This window comes from Chironomus tepperi, unplaced genomic scaffold (genome assembly GCF_022539635.2).
Source record: "Chironomus tepperi strain 1889 unplaced genomic scaffold, CSIRO-AGI_Ctep_v1 contig_309, whole genome shotgun sequence".
NCBI classification, from domain to species: Eukaryota; Metazoa; Arthropoda; class Insecta; order Diptera; family Chironomidae; genus Chironomus; species Chironomus tepperi.
Genome location: NW_027226431.1, coordinates 670867 through 691699, shown reverse-complemented (window position 1 = coordinate 691699; position 20833 = coordinate 670867). Strand labels below are relative to the sequence as shown.

At 30.7% G+C, this 20833-nt stretch overlaps 2 protein-coding genes across 7 annotated transcripts in view; one reads left to right on the top strand and one right to left on the bottom strand.

The window, feature by feature from the left end:
• The window catches only part of LOC139092676 (EGFR adapter protein-like), a 65867-nt gene extending 49447 nt beyond the window's left edge, over positions 1-16420 (top strand). Inside the window, exons 2-4 of one of the 3 annotated variants that reach the window (XM_070643187.1) lie at positions 14841-15066; positions 15120-15836; positions 15906-16420. In XM_070643187.1, coding sequence (XP_070499288.1) covers positions 14842-15066; positions 15120-15836; positions 15906-16061 — 1098 coding nt within the window. In that variant the 5' untranslated portion in view covers position 14841 and the 3' untranslated portion in view covers positions 16062-16420. The remainder of the gene's footprint in view (positions 1-14840; positions 15067-15119; positions 15837-15905) is intronic. The other 2 variants (XM_070643188.1, XM_070643186.1) reach the window with 2 other exon arrangements.
• A 1581-nt stretch (positions 16421-18001) lies between these two features.
• Positions 18002-20680, bottom strand: qm (geranylgeranyl pyrophosphate synthase quemao). Of its 4 annotated transcripts, none has more exons than XM_070643146.1 (6): positions 20557-20680; positions 20356-20463; positions 20097-20251; positions 19451-19806; positions 19236-19388; positions 18002-18952 (listed from the first exon to the last, which is right to left on the bottom strand). In XM_070643146.1, the coding sequence occupies exons 2-6, from the start codon at positions 20437-20439 to the stop codon at positions 18747-18749; spliced, it is 954 nt and encodes a 317-aa protein (XP_070499247.1). In that variant the 5' UTR covers positions 20440-20463; positions 20557-20680; the 3' UTR covers positions 18002-18746. The 4 variants fall into 4 exon arrangements, with proteins under 4 accessions (XP_070499247.1, XP_070499246.1, XP_070499248.1 ...); XM_070643145.1 differs by having other exon boundaries at positions 20356-20473; positions 20557-20659; XM_070643147.1 differs by lacking the exon at positions 20557-20680 and having other exon boundaries at positions 19451-19770; positions 20356-20545.
• Between the last annotated feature and the right edge of the window lie 153 nt (positions 20681-20833).

The window sequence follows — 20833 nt, the reverse complement described above, 5'->3', positions numbered from 1 at the left end:
CAACAACATTAATTCCACTAACTTTTGATTGATCAAAGCAGATCAAAGCACAAAGGAGTCTTTACTTAATTTACATCTAAATGAATGAAGACTTTAATAGTCATTCATCTGCAGACTATTGATTACAAAGCTCTTAAAAGCTACAAAACACATCACATCCTAAATATCCAATCAATTTATGTAATTTTCTCCTTTAAATAGTTATTTTATAGATTCTCATTATTGTTATGACTTAATTTCCTTGTTATTCATATAAAGTCATTACTACTGCTTATAAATTTTCACATGAACATTATAGGAATGATGATGATAAGACTATAAATTATGAATATTTACAATAATGTTTTGTTGATATTGTGCAAAAAGCTTGTATGGATATACAAGTCTTTAATCTTCGAAACAAAAGGTTAAAGAACAATAACGATAGTCATCGACTGAGCCATAAAATCACAGAGACAGTAAAAATAATGTCTGTGATTTGAAAAGCTGCATTAACAAGATATTTTAGGGACATATCAGCACAATGTATGTATGTACAATGAAGAAGATTTAATTTTTTGAGCTTATAAGCCTCACTGCCTCAAACATATCGATTTCAAAATCGTCTAGCCAAAAAGTGTGTTTCATGTTCCATATGACTTAACATTTTTGTAAATTTACCATGAACAAAAAAAAGAAAAGCATGTCCGATAATCTCTTTATTGTCGTACCAAAAAGTCCTTTCATTTTTTTTTTTTTGGGAAGAGATTCACCTTGTCAATATTAATTCTTAACCATCGATGGTGTCATTTTATGATGCATTTGAATCAGAGTTGCAAAACAGGCACCTGGAACAGGCAAAAACCTTACAAATTCTTGATAATTTGTATGGTTTTTTTACAAATGCATCCAAAAACCTTACAAATTCTTGATAATTTGTATGGTTTTTTCTAAAAACCATACAAATTATCAAGGAATTGTACGGTTTTTGCCTGTTTTGCAACTCTGATTTGAATTCTGTCCTTTGTTGCGTGTCGGCAAAAAACGGAAAGGGAAATTCTGTCAACAAATTTTCATTCAAAACCGCAACAATGTTTTTGTACCCACAAAAAAAAATTAATAGTAATTCAATGCGATTGGTCTGAAGCCATTTCACTTCTATTTTCTGTACACATACACTAAACTCATTGTTGTTGCCGACTGTACAGCATAATATCTATCAATTACACACACCAAATACTAAAAAAATTTTAATGCAACTTTAATATTTTCATGCATGAATATTTTTCACATCTATGTCATAAAGAACGGTGAATTTCTGTATCTGTTGGATATAAAAAAAAAGGAATGAGAAATAAAGATGAGAATGATGTGGATAAAGTAAGGTAAAGAAGAAGAAGAGTGCAGCGATGATCGAAATTTTCAATAAACCGCAAACATTCCAAAAGCCAATCAAGCATCTCATCATGCACGTTCGTTTCAGTTTGTTGATTTCTTTGCCCTTTAGTTCGATTTATTCCCTTTAGTTCACAATTTTTTCGGTGAATTAAAGCTTTGTATGAATTATTCAGATCGCTTTGGGTGGATGATGGGCAATGACAATCGATTTCGGATGAGATTTGAGGTAATCGAGGTTGATGATCATTGAAATTGATGTTATTAGATGAATATTTAGGTAGTTATGTATTACATGATGTAGACTTGACTATTTATATGCTTTATGATGTAATCTAATGTATGATTGAAACTGCAGTTTTAAGCTTGAATATCAATTTTAAATCTAATTTTTAAAATCATTGTTTACAAACATTTAAAATTGAAATTTTTGTTTTTTGTTGGTTTTTCAGTGACAAAAACTTAATCATTGCCTTAATACTGATCTATCTATTCTAAATAACTAAATACATCGTACAATAAAGATCCAGTGCTATCTAAATGAGCAAAATCAACAAAACTTTGATCCTGTTACTTACAAGTAACAAAATTGTTAAACAATTATGATGAAAACTCAATTTAAACTTGACATTGAACATGAATAGAACTAAAGATAACACACATAAACATCCAGTAGAACCAAAATGCGCTCAACACAAGAGTTAAAAGAGATTTTTCTTTCCTCATTCCTTCCTATAGAATTTTCTTCTTCCTCATCTCTTCGAAATAGCACACTGAGAATCATCTGAATTAAAATCAAGTTCGACCTTCCAACTTCACATGCGATATGTTTTCTTCTGTTCTTTTCTGCAGTTTTTCATGTATATATGCGCGCGGCATCAATATAAATGTAATCGACAACAAAAAAAAAAAGAGAGTTAAACTTTAAGAGCAAAAAGAGCATTGTTTTTTAAATGCAAAATAGCCATCGGGATATTGTTTGATTTTTTATTTATTGTTGTTCCTTCTTTTTATTTCTGTTCTGCTTTATTTCAATCTTACAAGTTCAAAAGAGTCGTGTGTGTGTATGGGTAAAGAACCACCAACTAAGTCAGTTTGGAATTTTAATTTTAGTTCATTTTTGTTGCCATTTGGGCGATTTTTTTTTTATTATTTCCTTCTCTTCGCTTTCTTAGTATGTGATGCCATTTTCAATGTGCAGCCCCAACAGCAGCAAACTACAGACTTGAATTCGTGTTTCATTTTTGATTTTATTTTGTGGAAAATTCGCAAAAAAAAGACTGGAAATTTATGTGTGTACGAGGTTTTAGTTTTTATTTTCAAATGCACAGTAACTAACAGAACCAAAAAAAAAGAGTATTCGGTAGATAAAGGCAACATACATATACACTTTTCATTTCAAGTCATTATGCAATTTGTGCGGTAAGTGTTGCCCTCTTTTTTCGTGTATTTTTTGATGTTTACCCAAATTTATTACAATTCCCTTTTTCGCTTTTACCATGAAATTGCACAGAATACATTAACAAAGTGAATCTCGTTCTTTTTTTTTTGCCTACTGAATGAAGTCATTGCAGGAAAGGAAGGGGAATAAAAAAAAAGTAAACACGCATGTTGCAGAAATTAATATGAAAAAAAAAAGTTTCGGTCTTGTAATTTGCATATAAAAAAGCAACATCAAAGAGATTTTAGTAATTAAAATTCGATTAAAGCGTACGCTTCACTTGAATATTGTGTAGTCACACACATATTCGAGATATCATGTGAGATTTTTTTTTCGTTACATGAACACGAACTGATATAAATGCTGAAAAATGAAAATAAATTTATATTTAATTCATGTGGCTTTCAAACTCACTTAATTTTAGAATTTACCATGAAAATTGCGTGTGGTAAAAATGAGAATATGGAAATTATCTAATGATACGCAATTGCAATAAATTTAATTCTGTAAAATTATGGGAAATGATCAAGTGAAGTGCATGATATTAGCTGGATGCAGAGTTAATGGTTTGGTTTCATGTAAACGAGCTGTTGGAATCAGCAAATGAGGATATGATTGTTGAATTTTAAGATTCGTGAATTTTCCGCACTTTTTGGTTTTGTTTACTATTTTTTTTAATATTAAAAAACATGACTTTTTGCAAATTCAGACTATTTAGCCTTTTTTGCTCAATCAACATGATATTTCAAGCTTTGCTCACACTTGGAGAACTCTTTAAAGCAATTCAAACAGCCTTAAATTATAAATTGAAGCCAAAAATGAACCTCAAACTTTCGAAGTGACAACAATTTTCGAAAAAATTTGGTTAAAAACATAAAATTTGTAAGTTAAGACAATTTAACCTTTTTTGGCTAAATCAACATACATTATTAGCTTTGCTCACTCTTTTAGAACCATATTAAGCAATCCAAACAATTTTAAAGTCTAAATTGAAGTCTAAATTGAAACACAAACTTTCGAAGTGACAATGTAAACAAAGAATTTCGAAAAAACAAGGTCATTCGAACACGAAACAAGTGAATTTTGACAACAAAACAATCGAATTTCGAAAATACTCCAAACAATATCTCTGAACCATAAATTACGCAATTTTGAGGCAACATCCTATAAATATATATCATTTTTAAAAGCGTCAATGAAAATTCAAACTTTACAGACTAACCGAATCGATAGAATAATGCAAAATGCATTTACTACAATAGTAATTTATTCAAATGATTTATGCACCACTAAATGCATTCATTAAAATAAATTAAATGCAAAAATCGAAACATAAAACAACTTTTTTTTTATTATACTGACTAGTTACAGGATAAAATAAATACTTCAACAAATTGAACACCAATCGATGATGATGAAAGAGAACTTGAAGCACAAAAAGAAGCTTGAAAAAGCAGGAATAAAAAAAGATTCTCAATTAATTCCATCGACGGTACTTTTTTTGTGATTGCAAATGATTTATGCAAATCCACTTAAAAAGCGTTAAATCTTTCTCGATGAACTTGATGAATGCATCTCTCATTATTTTGTAAGGGACGCCAGACATATGGTGATACTTGGTATAAGAAGCTTTGCATTTTAATTATTTTCAACCATGACTAATTTTAAGCTGTATTGCAATTTTTTCCACAGAATGTAAATTTGCATTTTTGGGGTATTATAATTAAATATTTCCATTTTTGGGAGGAATATGACATGTTAATTTCAATAATAATAATATGGTGATCATGATGCACATCCTGAAATGTTAATGCTGGATATTCATTATAAATGATTCGGGTCTTTAATTATTATAATTATTTGTCGTCAGTCATGAGATACCGTTTGGATGGGCTTTGACTTTCATTACACGGTATTGAGATGACTTTATGTTATGGACATGGTGGTGAAGAATCGTGAAGATTTGCAAAGACATGTGGAAACGTCGAGGAATCCGGAAGTTAACCCTTTCAATCGGAGAACATTCAATTATGTCTTCTCGGTACCAAGATGACAATATACTAAGCTTTAATTAGCAAATTAAATCGTTTTTGACGGCGATGAAAAATGGCAACTTGATGGAAACATTTGAATATGCACTGATCGAGTTTAAGCTATTAGGTCTTTTTACTATGACAATAACAGACTGTTGCTAAAGGAATTTGAGATAGAATTAGCAAAACTTACTGTTTATCTTAATTAATATCTGAAAACCGATCAAAATTATCGAAATTTACTTACTAAATCTGAATTTTATGAAATTTCAAATGCATAAGGCCATTACAAGCCAAAAGCTTGATTGTATTGTATGCAACTGTTGTATTTGTACCTTAATTAAACGTTCTATACATATTTCATGTATTTAAAATGGTGTTTATTCTTCAGAGTTCAAAAACAAACTAAATCTTTATTTTGAAGGAGACTAACAACTTTAAAAGGGTAGAATCAACCACCTAATTGTAGTTGCATACAGTTCAAACATTGAATTACCGTTATCATATTCTCCACAACTACGTCACTGTTGCTTATCCTACATACTCTTCATTCTTAACAACTGACCAGCATCAGAACAAGCAGTTCATCTGCAATATAAAGGACAAAGACCTTTTAAAATTACATCTCATTGTATCCATCCCAAAAAAAATCTGCATAATATGAAAAAATGCAGCATAAAATTCACAATTAATAAATCTCGAGATGTATCATATATCCATCCCGTCTACAAACTGTAATAAAAATCCAGAAAGAATTCAGCAATATTATACATATTAACAATAGACTTTTTTGTTGTTGCATAAAACCACTGCTGCAACTGTAGATTATAAAACTTTTCCAAATCTATGCATTTTCATGCAATTTTCCCTTCTAGCCATTTTCATCCCTCAACCCCAAAATATCATGAATGAAGCCAAATGAAAAGATTGCTTGCAAGTATCCTTTTAATTCGCATTTTTTTCCTCATTTCCATTGCAACAAAAAATATTCGTAATTAAAAAATTCTTCAAATTATTACGTCCATGGTCATTGTTAAAAAATAAAATGGAAAATGAGGAACAAGAGTCGTGAATAGGAAATAAAAAAAAGTTTTTTTTCATAGTCTGTTAGATGTTATGAATGGGAACTTGGGCAATACAAAAGGAATTACAATCTTTTTCTGCAGATGGAAATATTACAGCAAAACTAGTTCCATTGAGTAAGGAACAATTTAAATTCAACTATTTCCAATTAAAGCTGTGCTTGCCTGAAAATCTGGATGATGAAAAAAAAGAGTCCTTGAGAGTTCATGTCGTTAGAAGCGATAAAAGAAAATTACTATTTTTATGTCCAATGGACATTCACTTTTTTTTTTGCTCGTTCCAGATTCCTTATGTACTTAATACTTGTAATGGCAACATATTATGAGAAAATATGACAAATTGAATGGGATTATCATTTTCTCTTGATGTAGTTAGATGATGTTGCTACTGGCAAATAGATGAAAGTGCTCATGTAGTCTGGATAGAGGCTTACTACGTTAATAATTAGATTTGAAATTAAATTTTTAAGTCTTTGTTTACAAATAATCAAAAATTGAGAATTTTTGAATTTTTCAAAAATTTACATCAAAGATTGCTTTGTTTCAATCACAATATTGATCTTTTGATTCAAAATAGCTTAAAGTTGAACATTTTAAAGATCCAGGAATGAAAATATTGAGAAATTGAAATTTTTTAGTTCTTTCTGAAAATTTACATCATTTATAGCTTAATTTTCATCAAAATATTGAATTTTTGATGTAAAAAAGCTTAAAGTTTAACATTATGAAGATCCAGTTGTATAAACATGAGCAAAATTGTAATTTTCAAATTACTTCATTACTAAAATAACCTCCAAAACCAATCAATCGAGAGTAATTTACTTAGATAATCTAACTACTGGCAATAAATGAAAGTGCTTATTGCTATTAAACCAGAGTACTTATTAAAAACATTCCAACAGAGTCTGCATAACTTTCTTTATAGACCAATCATTAATTACATCCGAATATTCATAAAGATATGAAGAATTTCTCTCAGCATAAAGCCAACCCCATACTTTATGGTAAAATTTCTACAAAATAATATTTAATTACATACATACATGAACTTCAAAATCTTCACATATCATATTGCCATTGGAATTGAAATTACAGTTTCTCCAATGAAAACATCTCAGTTTACTTTAAATGCGAGCCAGAAAACAAATAATGTAATTAATATATTATTTTTATTTTTGTTTCATCTCGTGAGAGATTTACGAAAGTGCTTTCATGTTGTTACGCTTTGACGCGGAATCGTGATGTGTACGAATATAAAACATATATATAGAGGAATTGGACGGACTCAGTCTGAATAACACAAATAGATTGCACATTTCATTTAATTTAATGATTTTTTTTGGATATTTGCTCGTTTTTGTTTAACAACTGGATATTGGATACAATGTTAAAAGAGTAAATAAAAAAAAACTGTAATGGCAATTTGAGAGAAATTCAATAAAATGGCATTTTTGTGTATTTGCTGAAAAGCAATCAAAGAGATTTCTGTAGGCTGAATGAATGACGAAAGGTACATTTTTGTTGTGTGCAGTTGAATGTGATTGTCGAAAGGATGCAAATAAAGAGTTTTCTCTTTCATGGTATTCGTATCAGATGTAATTTCACTTAGTTTTGGCCTGTGGATGCAATCGCAAATTTTTTAAATTGAAGTCTTCGAATTTTAATTCAAAAGTTTTGATTTTTAGTTCGAAATCTTCGATTTTCAGTTCAAAAACTTCGAATTTCAGTTCAAAACTTCGAATTTCAGTTCGAAAGCTTCGAAGTTCAGTTCGAAAACTTCGAATTTTAGTTGAAAAACTTCGAATTTCAATTCGAAACTTCAAAGTTCAGTTCAAAAACTTCAAAGTTCAGTTCGAAAACTTCAAAGTTCAGTTCGAAAACTTCGAATTTTAGTTGAAAAACTTCGAATTTCAATTCGAAACTTCAAAGTTCAGTTCAAAAACTGCAAAATTCAGTTCGAAAACTTCAAAACTCAATTTAAAAAATTCGAAATTCAGTTCGAAAACTTCGACTATCAGTTCAAAAATCTCGAAATGACAATAATTGTGGGCTATATGAGGCTGCGATTGTAAGCTACAAGTATCGATTCCTCCTACGACTCCTTCTCAGTCTAACTTGTAAATCTAGTAGCCTATAGCTTTCTAAGAACAAAAATCCATCAAAAAATTCTACAAATCTCATAAAACACCCTTGCATCAATCAGAATCAGAAGCACCAATCAGCCTACCTACACAAAAAACTTCTACAAATTCATGTTCATCATCTTGTTTAGCATTTAATATCTCTCGTATCTTAAGTTTTATTTTCATAAAACATCCCGACAAAAAAAAAACTCACCGCACTGATCTTCTCGCCAAAGTATGTAAACAACAAGCAACAATAATCACACACAAAAAAAAAAGTATCAGAAATTTTTATTAATGTGTCACGCCCTGAAACATTTACACAACCACCTAATTAAACAAACACTTAAATTGTTTTTTATTTGTTCAATTTACATCCCTGCCACTGGTACAGTCGTCATTGAAGACAAAAAACCGCAAGACCATTGCCGCTTAAGAAAACATCACCAATATTTACCATATAGGGAACAACTTTAGTCATTTCTGTTTTTGTCAGAAATTTGTGGCATTAAATTTTTCAACCATTTCTGCATAAATAATGAGCTCTGAAATGGGGAGAGCGTAAAATAAACTTGCATCGGAATGAAGAAACAATAAACTTTAACATTTTACGTTTTAATGACAAAGTCACATGCACTGTAAGTTCAGGATTTTTATGTTTTGGCATACGTTGTAGTCATAAAAATAAAATACAATATTTAAATGAAATTGACTTTGATTTCAATGCAATTGCACTTTTATGAACTCTGACATAATCTTAAAGATTCAAGTCTCAAACTGAGCACAGACAGAGAAATCTGATTTGAAGTATCTACGGTATTGCCATAAAAATAGCGATATTATGGCTTGGGATTGTGAAATTGAAATGGTTGAACTTTTTGGTCATTGGAATAAGACTTGGGAATGGATGTTATGCATGTCTTTTTGCTTTTAATTGCTTGAAAATCAGATAATTTTATGAATTAATACAATGTAAACAAAACAATTTTGAATGACTTGAAGTTGGCTTCAAATCAAAATTTCAAAAATTTCCGTTATTTAACGGACAAATTGAGTCATAAAAGTTCAGTTTCATCTGTAGAATGACCATTAAATGCCCCATTTACATAAACAGAATAGCTACCGTACATACCTTCATAAACATTCAGTCCATTAAGACCACCTACAGTTAACATCATCCATGTCTCACGATTAGCAGCCAAAACATGTGTAATGCCATGAACATTGAGTAAACAATCAATTACTTCCAACTTCTGTTCCATTTCACTTACGAAAATTGACCGAGAATCTGAGACAAATAAATCAAGCAAGTCATGCTCCTTTGCCATGCCTTTCTAACCAAAAATATTTTCCCTTCAAAAAAGATTATTTTCGGCCCATAAAAATGACGCATACAAAAAAAAGAATTTCAACTTCAACTTCCTCGTTTACTCTTAATTCAATTCTTATAAATCATCTTAGATCCACAGAGTATACATAAAAGTATGGGACGGATGAAAAGCAGAGTTGGGAATTGGTTGCTGGCAATTGGTAAGGCTCATACTTATTTACTTCCTTGGCTAGGGTGCACGTGGAGCCATTGATGAACGAAGAGAACGTCTAAAGCTGATTCTATCCTTTGATTCTATGTTAAGGACTTAAGCTTCCATTTCTTTAGAAAAGAATCTGCCGAATGTCATCAACCATCACCAGTCAACTTTAACACATTCCACTGGAACCGTTGGCACAAGCCACCAGATCCGTTCTTTCGCTGTTGACACTTGCCACCGGCATCGGATTGTCGCCGTTGCCTGCTAATTGCAGAACACACTCAATTACCAACTCTGGATGAAAAAAAGAATTGTTAGAAACATGGGTTGGGAATGTAAAGAACAATAAAGATCCATAAATCGTTCATGGATGCTTTTAAAAATCCATAAATTTGTAACAAGCATCAATACAAGAGTCATAAAATTTAATTTTTAAGGATGAACATGTACTCGAAAGTTGAATCTTTTTCTTTTATGCTGATAAATGTATCCTTAAACATTTGTAATTTATAGACGTAAAGGAAACTGGTCCACAAGAAAAAGGGGGAAAATAAAAATCATTTGTTGTCGCTAGTTCCCCCAAAAAAACAACCCAATGTGCGTGTTTAAGATTCTTTTTGGAATTTTGGATGCAAGAAAATTTATTGAGGAACATATTGTACGAAATATTCCTTTATCGGCTCCGACTGCTGTTGAAACATTGCGTCTGCATATGATTTAATTTTGTAAATTGCCTTCAAGGAAGTGAAAGTAAAAATGCGGCATCACGAAAGATTATACTCGATGATTTAGGGAAAAAAGAGTATTCTTTCGGTTCTTGACGTGTTCTCAATATCTGCATGCAGACGGAAGTGAAAAAAAGGGGGGATAAAGAGATTCTTATTGTCAGTGTAGATTTAGTAAATTTTGGGGTTGTGGATGGATGGTGTCTCTATAGTGTCTCTCAAGTGACAGAGCTTAAGGTCGACTTAGATTATGTCTGCAGCAGTTGACTAGAGTCGACTTGATGCCATGCTCAGTACGAGATTTGTGTTGAGTTCCTGATTGAGTCGTGTTTACTTCTGCGAACAAACTTCAAATCTTCATCAAGCTCTTATTCAATCTAATTCTAGGTTTCAAAACCATTCCTAAATTGTAACTCAAATTTCTAACTTAGTAAGCTCCTCCTTTGTATTCTTCCTTTCATAACCTTAGATTCCCAAAAAAACTCATTTGGAGGACTGCAACAGTGAAAAAGAACTAAATTTGACTAGCCTGGACTATCTTTACCTAGGATCGAACCCAGGATCACTGGTTCAGAAGACAAACGCCCAACCCACTAAGCCATTGCTCCTTGATTTTACTCCATAGTCACAGTTAGCTAAAACATCAACATAACCTTCAATATTAGACATCAATTATAAACAAATCCCATACCTGACTAAGACAGTATAGGAATTTTCATTTTAAATGCTACTTCCGATATAGGAAATATGTGTTTGCATTCCTTGTGCTGCTTACTTATTGAAAAAATCTTTCTCCCTATGAGAAAAAAACAATATTTAAATGTCCATTTTACTCTATTTATTTGCCCCACAGCACAATCTAGAATTCCTCAATATAACATCTAAACCAGCTTCTTCTTTTTTTTTGGGTCAGAGTGAATAAATTTCTCCTTCCCGATCATCCCTAAATGAATTCACAGAATGTTTTTATTATTGAAAAATTCTTGTGTTGAAAGGAATTTTTATATTTTATTTCATTTTATTGCATTATTATGGAAGAGGATGGCAAAAAAAGGAGGACGAAACTGACAGGCGGAATGGAGGAAGTTGTGTATGTGATCTCTCACAATTCCTAGAGATTTTCATATCTTTTCCTTTCCATAAATATTTTGAGAACATTTAAGGATAAATGCAAATTATTTCTCGGAGCTTGTTTTCAGTCATGCAAGGGTATGTCTTGTCCGGTTTTTCTTGTCTTCAGGAAGTGTTGTTTAATGCTTGAGGAATCAGGTCAAAGATTATGAAAAGATTTGCTGTTTTTTTAATGGATTTATCGATTTTTGTGATATTTTGAGTGACATATTTACTGAAAATTGAATTTTAATGCTTTGGTAGTCTTGCATGGATATCCAGTTATAAGATTGGCATCTTCTGAGGAGATTCATAGCTTCTTATAACATATTCATGCAATGTTCAGAGCCTTACTACTTCTAAGATTCTAGAGATAAAAAAGTACACCTTCTCAACTAATAGCCCGAGTGGGATTCGAACCCACGTCCTACGAGTTCTGGTGATTTTTGGTTACATCCTTCTACCAATGAGCTACCAAGGGATTGTGAGGAAGCTTGGCTCCAAGCATATTTAAACCTTCTTTCTCTATCCAGTGCTCATAACATAACTCTTATTGTTGTTTTTGACTACAGCACAAATCCAACATATAACTCTACCACTCTGGACACTTACGTCCAATTGACGTCGTATACGCTGCCACAAGTGTTATTGTTTCGCCATACCAGCATCAAATTCCCTCAAATTCAGTAAAACCAGATCTCAGTGACTCATTTTGTAAGAAATCCAATATTGCAGTCTAAAGTCGACTTTATTGTCCCATTCAGGATATAAGACAGCCATATATTTCTCATCATTATTCGAGACAAACTTGAGCATACAAATTGTCAATTTAAATACAAATTTCCTTAAACAACGCCATTATTTCCTCAAACATACGACTCATAACATCAGAATTCCCCATAACCATTCCCATCTTAATTGAATCAAGCCCATCCACAGTATGTACAAGAATGTTCATTAGGTAAATACAAAGTAAAAAATTCATAATAAATTGATGCTTAATTAACCATTAATGAAAAAAAGGGATGCGAAATTGTTTGGGCAATTAAAAAATTTCATCAAAAAGTTTCGGGGAAGGAAGAGAGCACAAGAAAAAATTTCTGCGGTCACGAGCACCTGCAAACAACAAAATGATTTCATTACACAAGACTTTGTTGCTTTTTTTATGAAAGCATCATGAAATTGAATAATAATTATTCTGTAAGGTATAATTAAATTCCTTTTGGAAACAATGTTAGTTCCAATAGGCAAATATGTTTCCGGAATTCTTTTTTTGCGGAGTTGAATGAGTAAAAAAAAACCATAATTAAATTATGAAACTCGAGCACATTTTCCGCTCCATAAATTCCAGACGCATATCTTTCTTTCAAAATCAAGATTGTAATTTAGTTCCTCCTTGCATAATTTTCATTCCTTCTCCTCCTACTTTAATATTTTTTTTTTTTTTGTTTTCATTCTTCTTACTTTTTCTTATTATTCTGTTGCATTTCATTCAAAATTGAAGGGAAGGAATGTAATTGAGGATGGCTTGTTGGATGTTGGTGATCTGGTGCGCATTTATGCTACTTACTTCGTTTGCTGAATGGAAAATTTGTGATCTGAATTCTTGCTAGATTTTATCTAAAATTGATGTTCAAATTGCAAATTTTGATTTTGTTTCAAATTCCGTGAATTTTGATATCTGACAATGTTACTGATTCCTGTAATATTATGAAAAATACCAATCATCTTTAAACAACATTTAAATCATAACAATCTTTTAAAATTTGAAAAATTCAAATTTTGTACCAAAAAAAAATTTCCCATATTTAAGAATTTTTGCAAGTTTATTCTCTAATTAAACAGTTTTATCATTCAAAATGCATTCTTAATGAATCTTCACAGCGGCAAAAGTGTTTTAAACATGATCCTGAATACCAAAACTCTCAAAATATCAAATTACAACCATTTAAATTTCAAAATATTTACATTTGACTAAACAATCAAAATAATGCAAAAATACCAATAAAAGTGACATCTCCACAAACTCAATCCATCAATAAATTACTCAACCACCCAAAGTGAGCAAGATGATTGGCATGTTTTACCTAAAACAACAATCCACGAAAAAAAAACTTCTCATCGTTTAACAACAATTTTTCTTCCCTTCACGACGTTTTATTTTGATGCAATCGCATCAAGATTATAATAAATATTTTGTGCTGATGTGCATCGCATCATTTACATTTTCAACCTCACTTCAACCTCTTCAGAAATCTCACTTGAGGTTTTTTGATTGAGAAAACACAAAAAAAAAAGAAGAATTTCGAGAATTTTTATATTTCTCATCGTTTTGGCTCGTTTTTTTTGTTGTGTGTGCCTGTAATTTGAGACTCAATCACGAAAAAATTTATTGTTGTGCATTGACATATTTTTTTATATTTCATTATTATTGATTACTCACATAAAGCACGTTTGGGAATGCAATTAAATTTATTGATTGACTGCTAAATAAATGTAATTTATATTAATTTCTTTGCCATTCTTTATATTGTTGCCTTATGAATTGCTAAATGGCTTATTAACTTTTATTCATCGATCGGGGCTATTGTTTGCTGGGGTTTCATATGGAGATAATTTTATAGCTGTAATGAAAATACTTTAAGTGCCATAAAAGCATTTTTTATTCGCATGCAATAAGTTCATAAGAATTTTTAAGCCATATGATATGACGTCCTTCGCTTAATTGCAGGCTGGGATCGAACTCAAATTTCATATAAAAATAAATATCCAGCATATTAGTAATTAAACAACACTGTAAGTCTGATATTAAACTTCTTTGACACCCACTAATCGATACTTAAATGCACTGGCACTGGCGCATATCAATTACATAAGAACTACCAGTTGTGGACTTTATTTACATTGCAAATGAACCGGATTTGTGAAAATTAAAAACAAGTAGCCATAAATATACACAAATCGAGGTCTAGTCGAACGTATTTTGACATGATAATTGTCCATGGTTAATTGTTGAGTCAATATACATTCTTTGCAGCTATTAAATTAAAGTTAATTGCGAATTTGAATCCTTGATTTAGATTGTTAAATTTTACGATCTTTTCTTAACTGGATCTTGTTATTTTATCTTCTTCTAGTTCCTTAAATAGGAATTAGCTGTAAAAGTAGCCAATTCTAAGCTGTAAATTGTTAAATTACAACAATTTAAAACATCCAGTAAGACATAAACAATAAAATTAATTAATCAACATTCAAGCAATAAACTATATAGTATATCCACTATATAAACATTCCATACTACAAAACTCCCACAGGCATGCCACATCAACATTTTTATACAGTTTGAACAGTCATAAAATCATTGAATAACAACTTTAATTAATAAACTTACTAATAAACATGTACTTTCTATTATATTTACAGTATGCAATTTGAACGGAATGCATTGAATCATTCAACGAACATCATTTCATCAAAAGCCCCATCCTTTAATTCCTCATCCAATATCGATACATTGAAGTACAATTTATTCCATCATAGTTTGAGTAACGACAATTACGTGAAATCTCCATCGACAACCAGCTCAGAGGAGGGTAACTCACCGACTGAGCTGAACAATTGCCGGAAACTATTGGAGAAGCCTCCTCTAGTGAGTTTTTAAATGACTTTAATTAAATCAGAAGTAGTTTATTAATATTTTAGATCCTTTTATCATTTTTATTAAAGGTTAAGCGTCTTACGATGGGAATTTTAAGGACACAAGAGGACAGTCGACCACTTGTACACAATAAATCATCATCAATAACATCATCCGATTCAATTCAGACAATATCTGATGGCTATGTGAATGAAGGAATTTGTGATTCAGAAAAAATAGTCAGTAATAAATTTGGTGACTCCTGTAGACAATCATTTAATCATCAAACATTTCAAATGCAACCATTAACATCATTAAGTAATCCAATTCCACTTAATACACTTAATCTTAAGAATGTATCAAAATCGAATGTTATAACAACATCGGCAACTGTTCATGCCAGTGATAAGACAACAAATTTTAATGCAAGCTATAATTATAATGAGACTAATTTCTGTGACTTTGACTATAAGAAAAGTTTCAGTACAGCACCATCATCGCCAACAGATAAACGTATTGTACCACCAATATTGCCACTTAGAAATGATGCTTTAACATTAGTTGAACAGAATGACTTAAAGGGTGCGCCATGGTTTCAAGCTGGTTTACCAAGAGAAATATCCTTAGAGATTCTATCACGTCAAAATCCAGGCGCATTTCTAGTAAGACAAAGTGAATCAAAAATGGGATGTTTTGCATTATCATTGCGCGTTCCAGCACCATCAAAGAATAAGGTTGCACACTATTTAATCCTCAGAACACAGCGGGGATTTAAAATAAAGGTAAGGAATAAGGAATAATAGGATTAATTATGACGGATACTTTTTAATTATGGTATATTCTTTTCATAGGGATTTACAAAAGAATTTTCATCATTACGAGCATTAATCACACATCACTCTGTCATGAAGGAGCTTCTTCCCATTCCTTTAAGCTTACCACGTCAGCATGAAATACATCAACGACATGATCTCGATGATTTAGATAATCTTTGGTATATTAAATAATGTAAATTATTCTCATTAGATGTACCGCTAATGAATAACATCTGTGCGGTTGTGGACGGGGATCGTTTGGATGTTATGTACATCCAATTGTCCGACATTAATTAAAACAAATCTTAAAAGTAAATATTTTTGTATGAAGATGAAAATAGAGAAAAAGTGATAATGAAATATTATTTAATTAGATTTTTCCTTCCAATTTTTACTTCTAAAAATAACAATCAATAAAATTTTATAGCCCTACTTATTCTACTTATGGAATTTTCATCTCCTCTCTTGCTTCTCAAAAAATGAGTTTTTCATGTGAAACCTGTTGAATTTTATTTTATTTTTTTTTATTTGTATGCGGCGTAAATTCTTTAGCTAGTCAATTGATTGAGAAGCTTGTGAAATTATGAGTTTTCATTATAAATATGAATTGATGTTCTTATATATTATTTCGATAAATTAATTAAATAAAATTGAATTATGAATTATTGAAGACGTTTTTGTTTCATTTCCGTTAAAGAATTTTTTTGAATTTTTCAGAACCTTACAAATTCTTTTTCAGGTGAACTTGAAGGGTTTTAGAAGATTTGAATCTTAAGAAACCGTTATTTCTTCCTAGTTTGAATTTTTCAAAGCCGTTAAAATAATATTTATATTGTCAGAACCTTACAAATTATTTTTCCGGGGAAGTTTTTTGAAAATTTGAATCTTAAGAAACCGTTATATTGTGTCGTTTTCATTTTTCAGTACCGTTGTATAATATTTGATTTTTCAGAACCATGCAAATTTCTTTTTCAGATAAACTTGAATGGTTCTCAAATTTTTTAATTTTCAAAAAACGTTGAAATTTGCCATTTTAAATTTTGCAAGTCGGATAGAATACATTACTTGAATTTTCAAAACCTTACAAATTCGTTTAAGAGAATTTGAGGGGTTCCTAAACATTTTGAGTTTTGAATCGTTGTAAAATTATTTAAATTAAATCAGACCGTTAAATAACGTAAAATTCATTTAAAAATACAAAATTTGGAATCGCCAACAACTAAAAACATTTGAAAGGTTCACAGCAAAGTTCAAACATTTTAAAACAACGGCATTTTTTTAATCCATTAAATTACAGACACGACAACTTTGAAATTTATCGATTTTTTTTCCATCCTGTGCACTTCTATGTTTTACTGTGACAGTACTTCAAACATATTACAGAAACATCAATTCTTTTATTCCCTTTGTGGAAATAGAATATGTACATTTTTTCTGCTTCGTATAACTCGTATCCTTTCCTTTTAATGCACAAACGCGAAATATGCACTCCACTTAAGCACGTCTCGTTTTCTTTCTATTATGCTTTTTATGTTCCACATGAAGCTTTTTAGGTTTTCACACCTTACAGTCGTGAGTTAGAGTATTAGTAGTATTTAAGAATGCATCGGAATCGGAGTGCAAATACGATTAAACATGTGGTACGACCATCAGCACCAAGCGAATATACATTACAAAAGAATGTTGAATTTAATGGAAAAATTTATTCCTACGTACAAAAATTAAATTTATTATCGCAAAAGGAACAAGACGAATTAAGAGATTGTGCATGGTTTCAAGCTGGATTACCGCGTGAAATATCATTGGAAATTCTGTTACAATTACAGCCCGGAAGTTTTCTTGTACGACAAAGTGAGACTGTTAATGCCTTTGCATTGTCATTGCGCGTACCAAACGTAAACAATTTGCCAAAATTAGCACATTATTTGATAGAAAAATCGGAAAATGGATATAGATTTACCGGCTTTTCCAGAGAATTTCCATCAATTAAAAGTTTAGTTGTTCATCATTCAATCCTGCGAGGACATTTGCCAGTTCCATTGTTATTATCCAGAGCTCAAGACTTTGTAATACAAAATTTAATAGTCGAGGAATCATCTGAAAGTGACACAGAATTAGAAAAGACATCATCATGCTTTTGTAAGAAGTAGACTTCTTTTATTTTTACCGAAAATTTTCAATTTTGGTATAAACGTCTGTATCTGGTTTTTTTTTTTTTTTGATTATCTCAAATACGTACACATAAAAGTGCAAAAAAAAAGCTTTATAGTGCTCGTGTATATATAATATAAGAACAATATAATATGTAATATATTTAAAGTTCCTTCTCTCGTGTCGACTTTTTTTGTTTTTTTTTTGTCACATTAATGAACATCACCCAGTAATTTTATAGAACTTTATCTCTTTTCAACGACTAGAAATTCTCAAATTCTAATTCGTGAAATTAATAATAGTTTGAAGATAGCACATGATTTCCTTAATTCTTAGAGTATTCTTTAACACATAAATTAATATTTATGGATCATTTGATACTAAGACATGCTGAATGTGGGTCCATTCAGAACCCACCTTAAGTCAGCATATACACTAGCATAAATTCATAGTAATTATAATTAAATTGAAATCAATACAATAATTTGAGCATCAGGCAAATCAGAACCTGAGATTTTTTTTCTTCTTGATGGCAGAGACTTAGGAAATAAAAAAATAATTAAAAATTATGGTAGATAATCGAGAAAAATAAATATAATGTATATGTCTAGAAAATAGAATACAATTTGTTTGTTGTGTATTACTTTTTAAATTTTCTTTTCAATTAGATTTAAATAAACTTATAAAATAAGTACAGTATAGTCAACTGATCTGTGTATGTATTTTTTAATCTGCTGTTGTTTTCCAACTTAATAATTCATCAAGTAAATTATCCATTATTGGATTTGGTCCTAATTCCATTACTTCATTTCTTGCTTCTTTATCGAGAGCATCTAGAGTTTCACGTGTGTATCTAAAACTTCCCGTTTTCTCCAACAATGATACACAATACTTTTTCACTTCTACATCGCGAGTTCGTTGACGTAAAATATCTAAAAATGACCATGAATTAAGTGTTGTTAATTAAAATGCAATAAAATTAATTAAGATTTCAGTTTTAGCACAAATTTCCCAAATAGAGCGCTTGTTCCAGTTTGGCCATTTGTCTTTCTTATTTTCAAAAAAAATTTGACCGTTAAATTTTTAAATATTTCTTGAACGTTATTTCATGTTTTCAAATTAAATTTGATCGTTAGATTAATTTTGTAGGAATTTCTCACTCTATGCAGGAAGAATGCGGTTTAGTTAGCCACAGGCGACTATATCAATACTTACGAAGCACTTGTTTATCTTGACTTTGGGATTGAATTGCATGAATTATCGGAAAACTAAATTTTCCTTCGGTCAAATCCTCACAGAAACTTTTATTCTCCGAATATTCTTTAAGGCTCAAATTACAATAATCATCACGAATTTGAAAATATAAACCTGAAAATGATATAAACCTGTCATAATTGCTTATCATTCAATGAACTCACATAATCACTTACCGAGTAAGGCTGTTAATTTTGTAAAATCTTTTTTGTTATCGCAAAATAAGAGCATCAATCGAATTGCGAGCATAAAAAGGCCCCCTGTTTTTCGAATCGTCATTAACTTATATTCAGACTCTTCAGGACATAGAAAATTATCACGCCAATAGATTTCCATTCCTTGACCACGATGAAGTTCCAAAAGTTGTTCGGTATAAACTTTCGTCGCATCTGGATGTCCAAGTTGTTGGACCTTCTCTAATGCAAGGAACAGAACATAATTGGCTGAATTGATTGTACTAGCGACTCCATAAATTGAGTGTGCAACAGGAATTCCTCTACGTAAAATTGAATTATCCTCTATATCATCAATTCTGTATGAAAATTTGTGAGTTCAAGACAAATAGAACAAAAAATTATTACAATATTGAAAGCATCAAACAAATATTTATATTAATAGCATCGAACATGCTGCGAATCAAGTACAATACGGCCTACAAACATACACGTGCCAATGTAAACAAGAATTTCGAGCTTAGTGCCTCAAGTAAACTAATTTTTCACAAGTACACGATGTAGGTAAATTTGTTATATACTAGCAACATGTGTGATATTTCCGATTTTCATAAATATAATAAGCCATAAAGCGTAAACAAACACTTACAGTAAAGATGAATTATGCAGCATCTGGACAATTTCAGATATTTTCGCCAACTTCTCTATGGGAATATTTAACCAATAATTAAATGCTAGTCCAAGTTTTGAGCGAATCTGTTTGCCGGGAATCTGCTTAATATAATGGAACGGCTGAAGTAAAGTCTAAAAATAATCAAATGAATCATAAATAAGTCGAATGACATTTTAAAAAATATTTTAGCATTGAAGCCAGCTGATTAATTACAACAATCGAAATTTGTACTTACTTGATCTTGTTTCTCCTGTTGTGATCTATCCTTACACTTCTCTAATATTTCATGGAATTCTTGCATGTTAAACGAAGCCATCATTTATGCTTGAAGATTGAATATAGACTAAGAAAAACTTATAAAAAACAATTCATACTTAAAATTTTGACATCTATTCTCTAAGCGGTCTATTACGATATTGTGCTGGATTGTACTTACTTTGACTTGCTGACCTACTGGAATGCAGTCATAAAAGTTTAATTTATAATTTTACAATTTTTTTGTTGTTCACTAATACTATTACAGATAAATATCAATTCAGCTGTAGAAAATGTAAATACAGTTTGTTTACAAATTGAATTCTTCTCCGTATCTTGATTTTTACGTGCTTAAAATAGCACTTACTATATTTTTGAGCTCATACAATGAACTAAGAATAATGCAAAAACGCCATAAAATGCTTAAAATAAAGCAATTAAAATTGAATTACTTTTTG

What these genes read in the sequence shown, in the direction of transcription:
- qm (XM_070643146.1), bottom strand. Translation starts at nt 20,439, where the DNA reads ATGATGGCTTCGTTTAACATGCAAGAATTCCATGAAATATTAGAGAAG. An exon ending in AACAGGAGAAACAAGATCAA is followed by an intron (nt 20,252 to 20,355) that starts GTAAGTACAAAT and finishes GATTATTTTTAG; the next exon opens with ACTTTACTTCAGCCGTTCCA. An exon ending in CTGCATAATTCATCTTTACT is followed by an intron (nt 19,807 to 20,096) that starts GTAAGTGTTTGT and finishes ATTTTCATACAG; the next exon opens with AATTGATGATATAGAGGATA.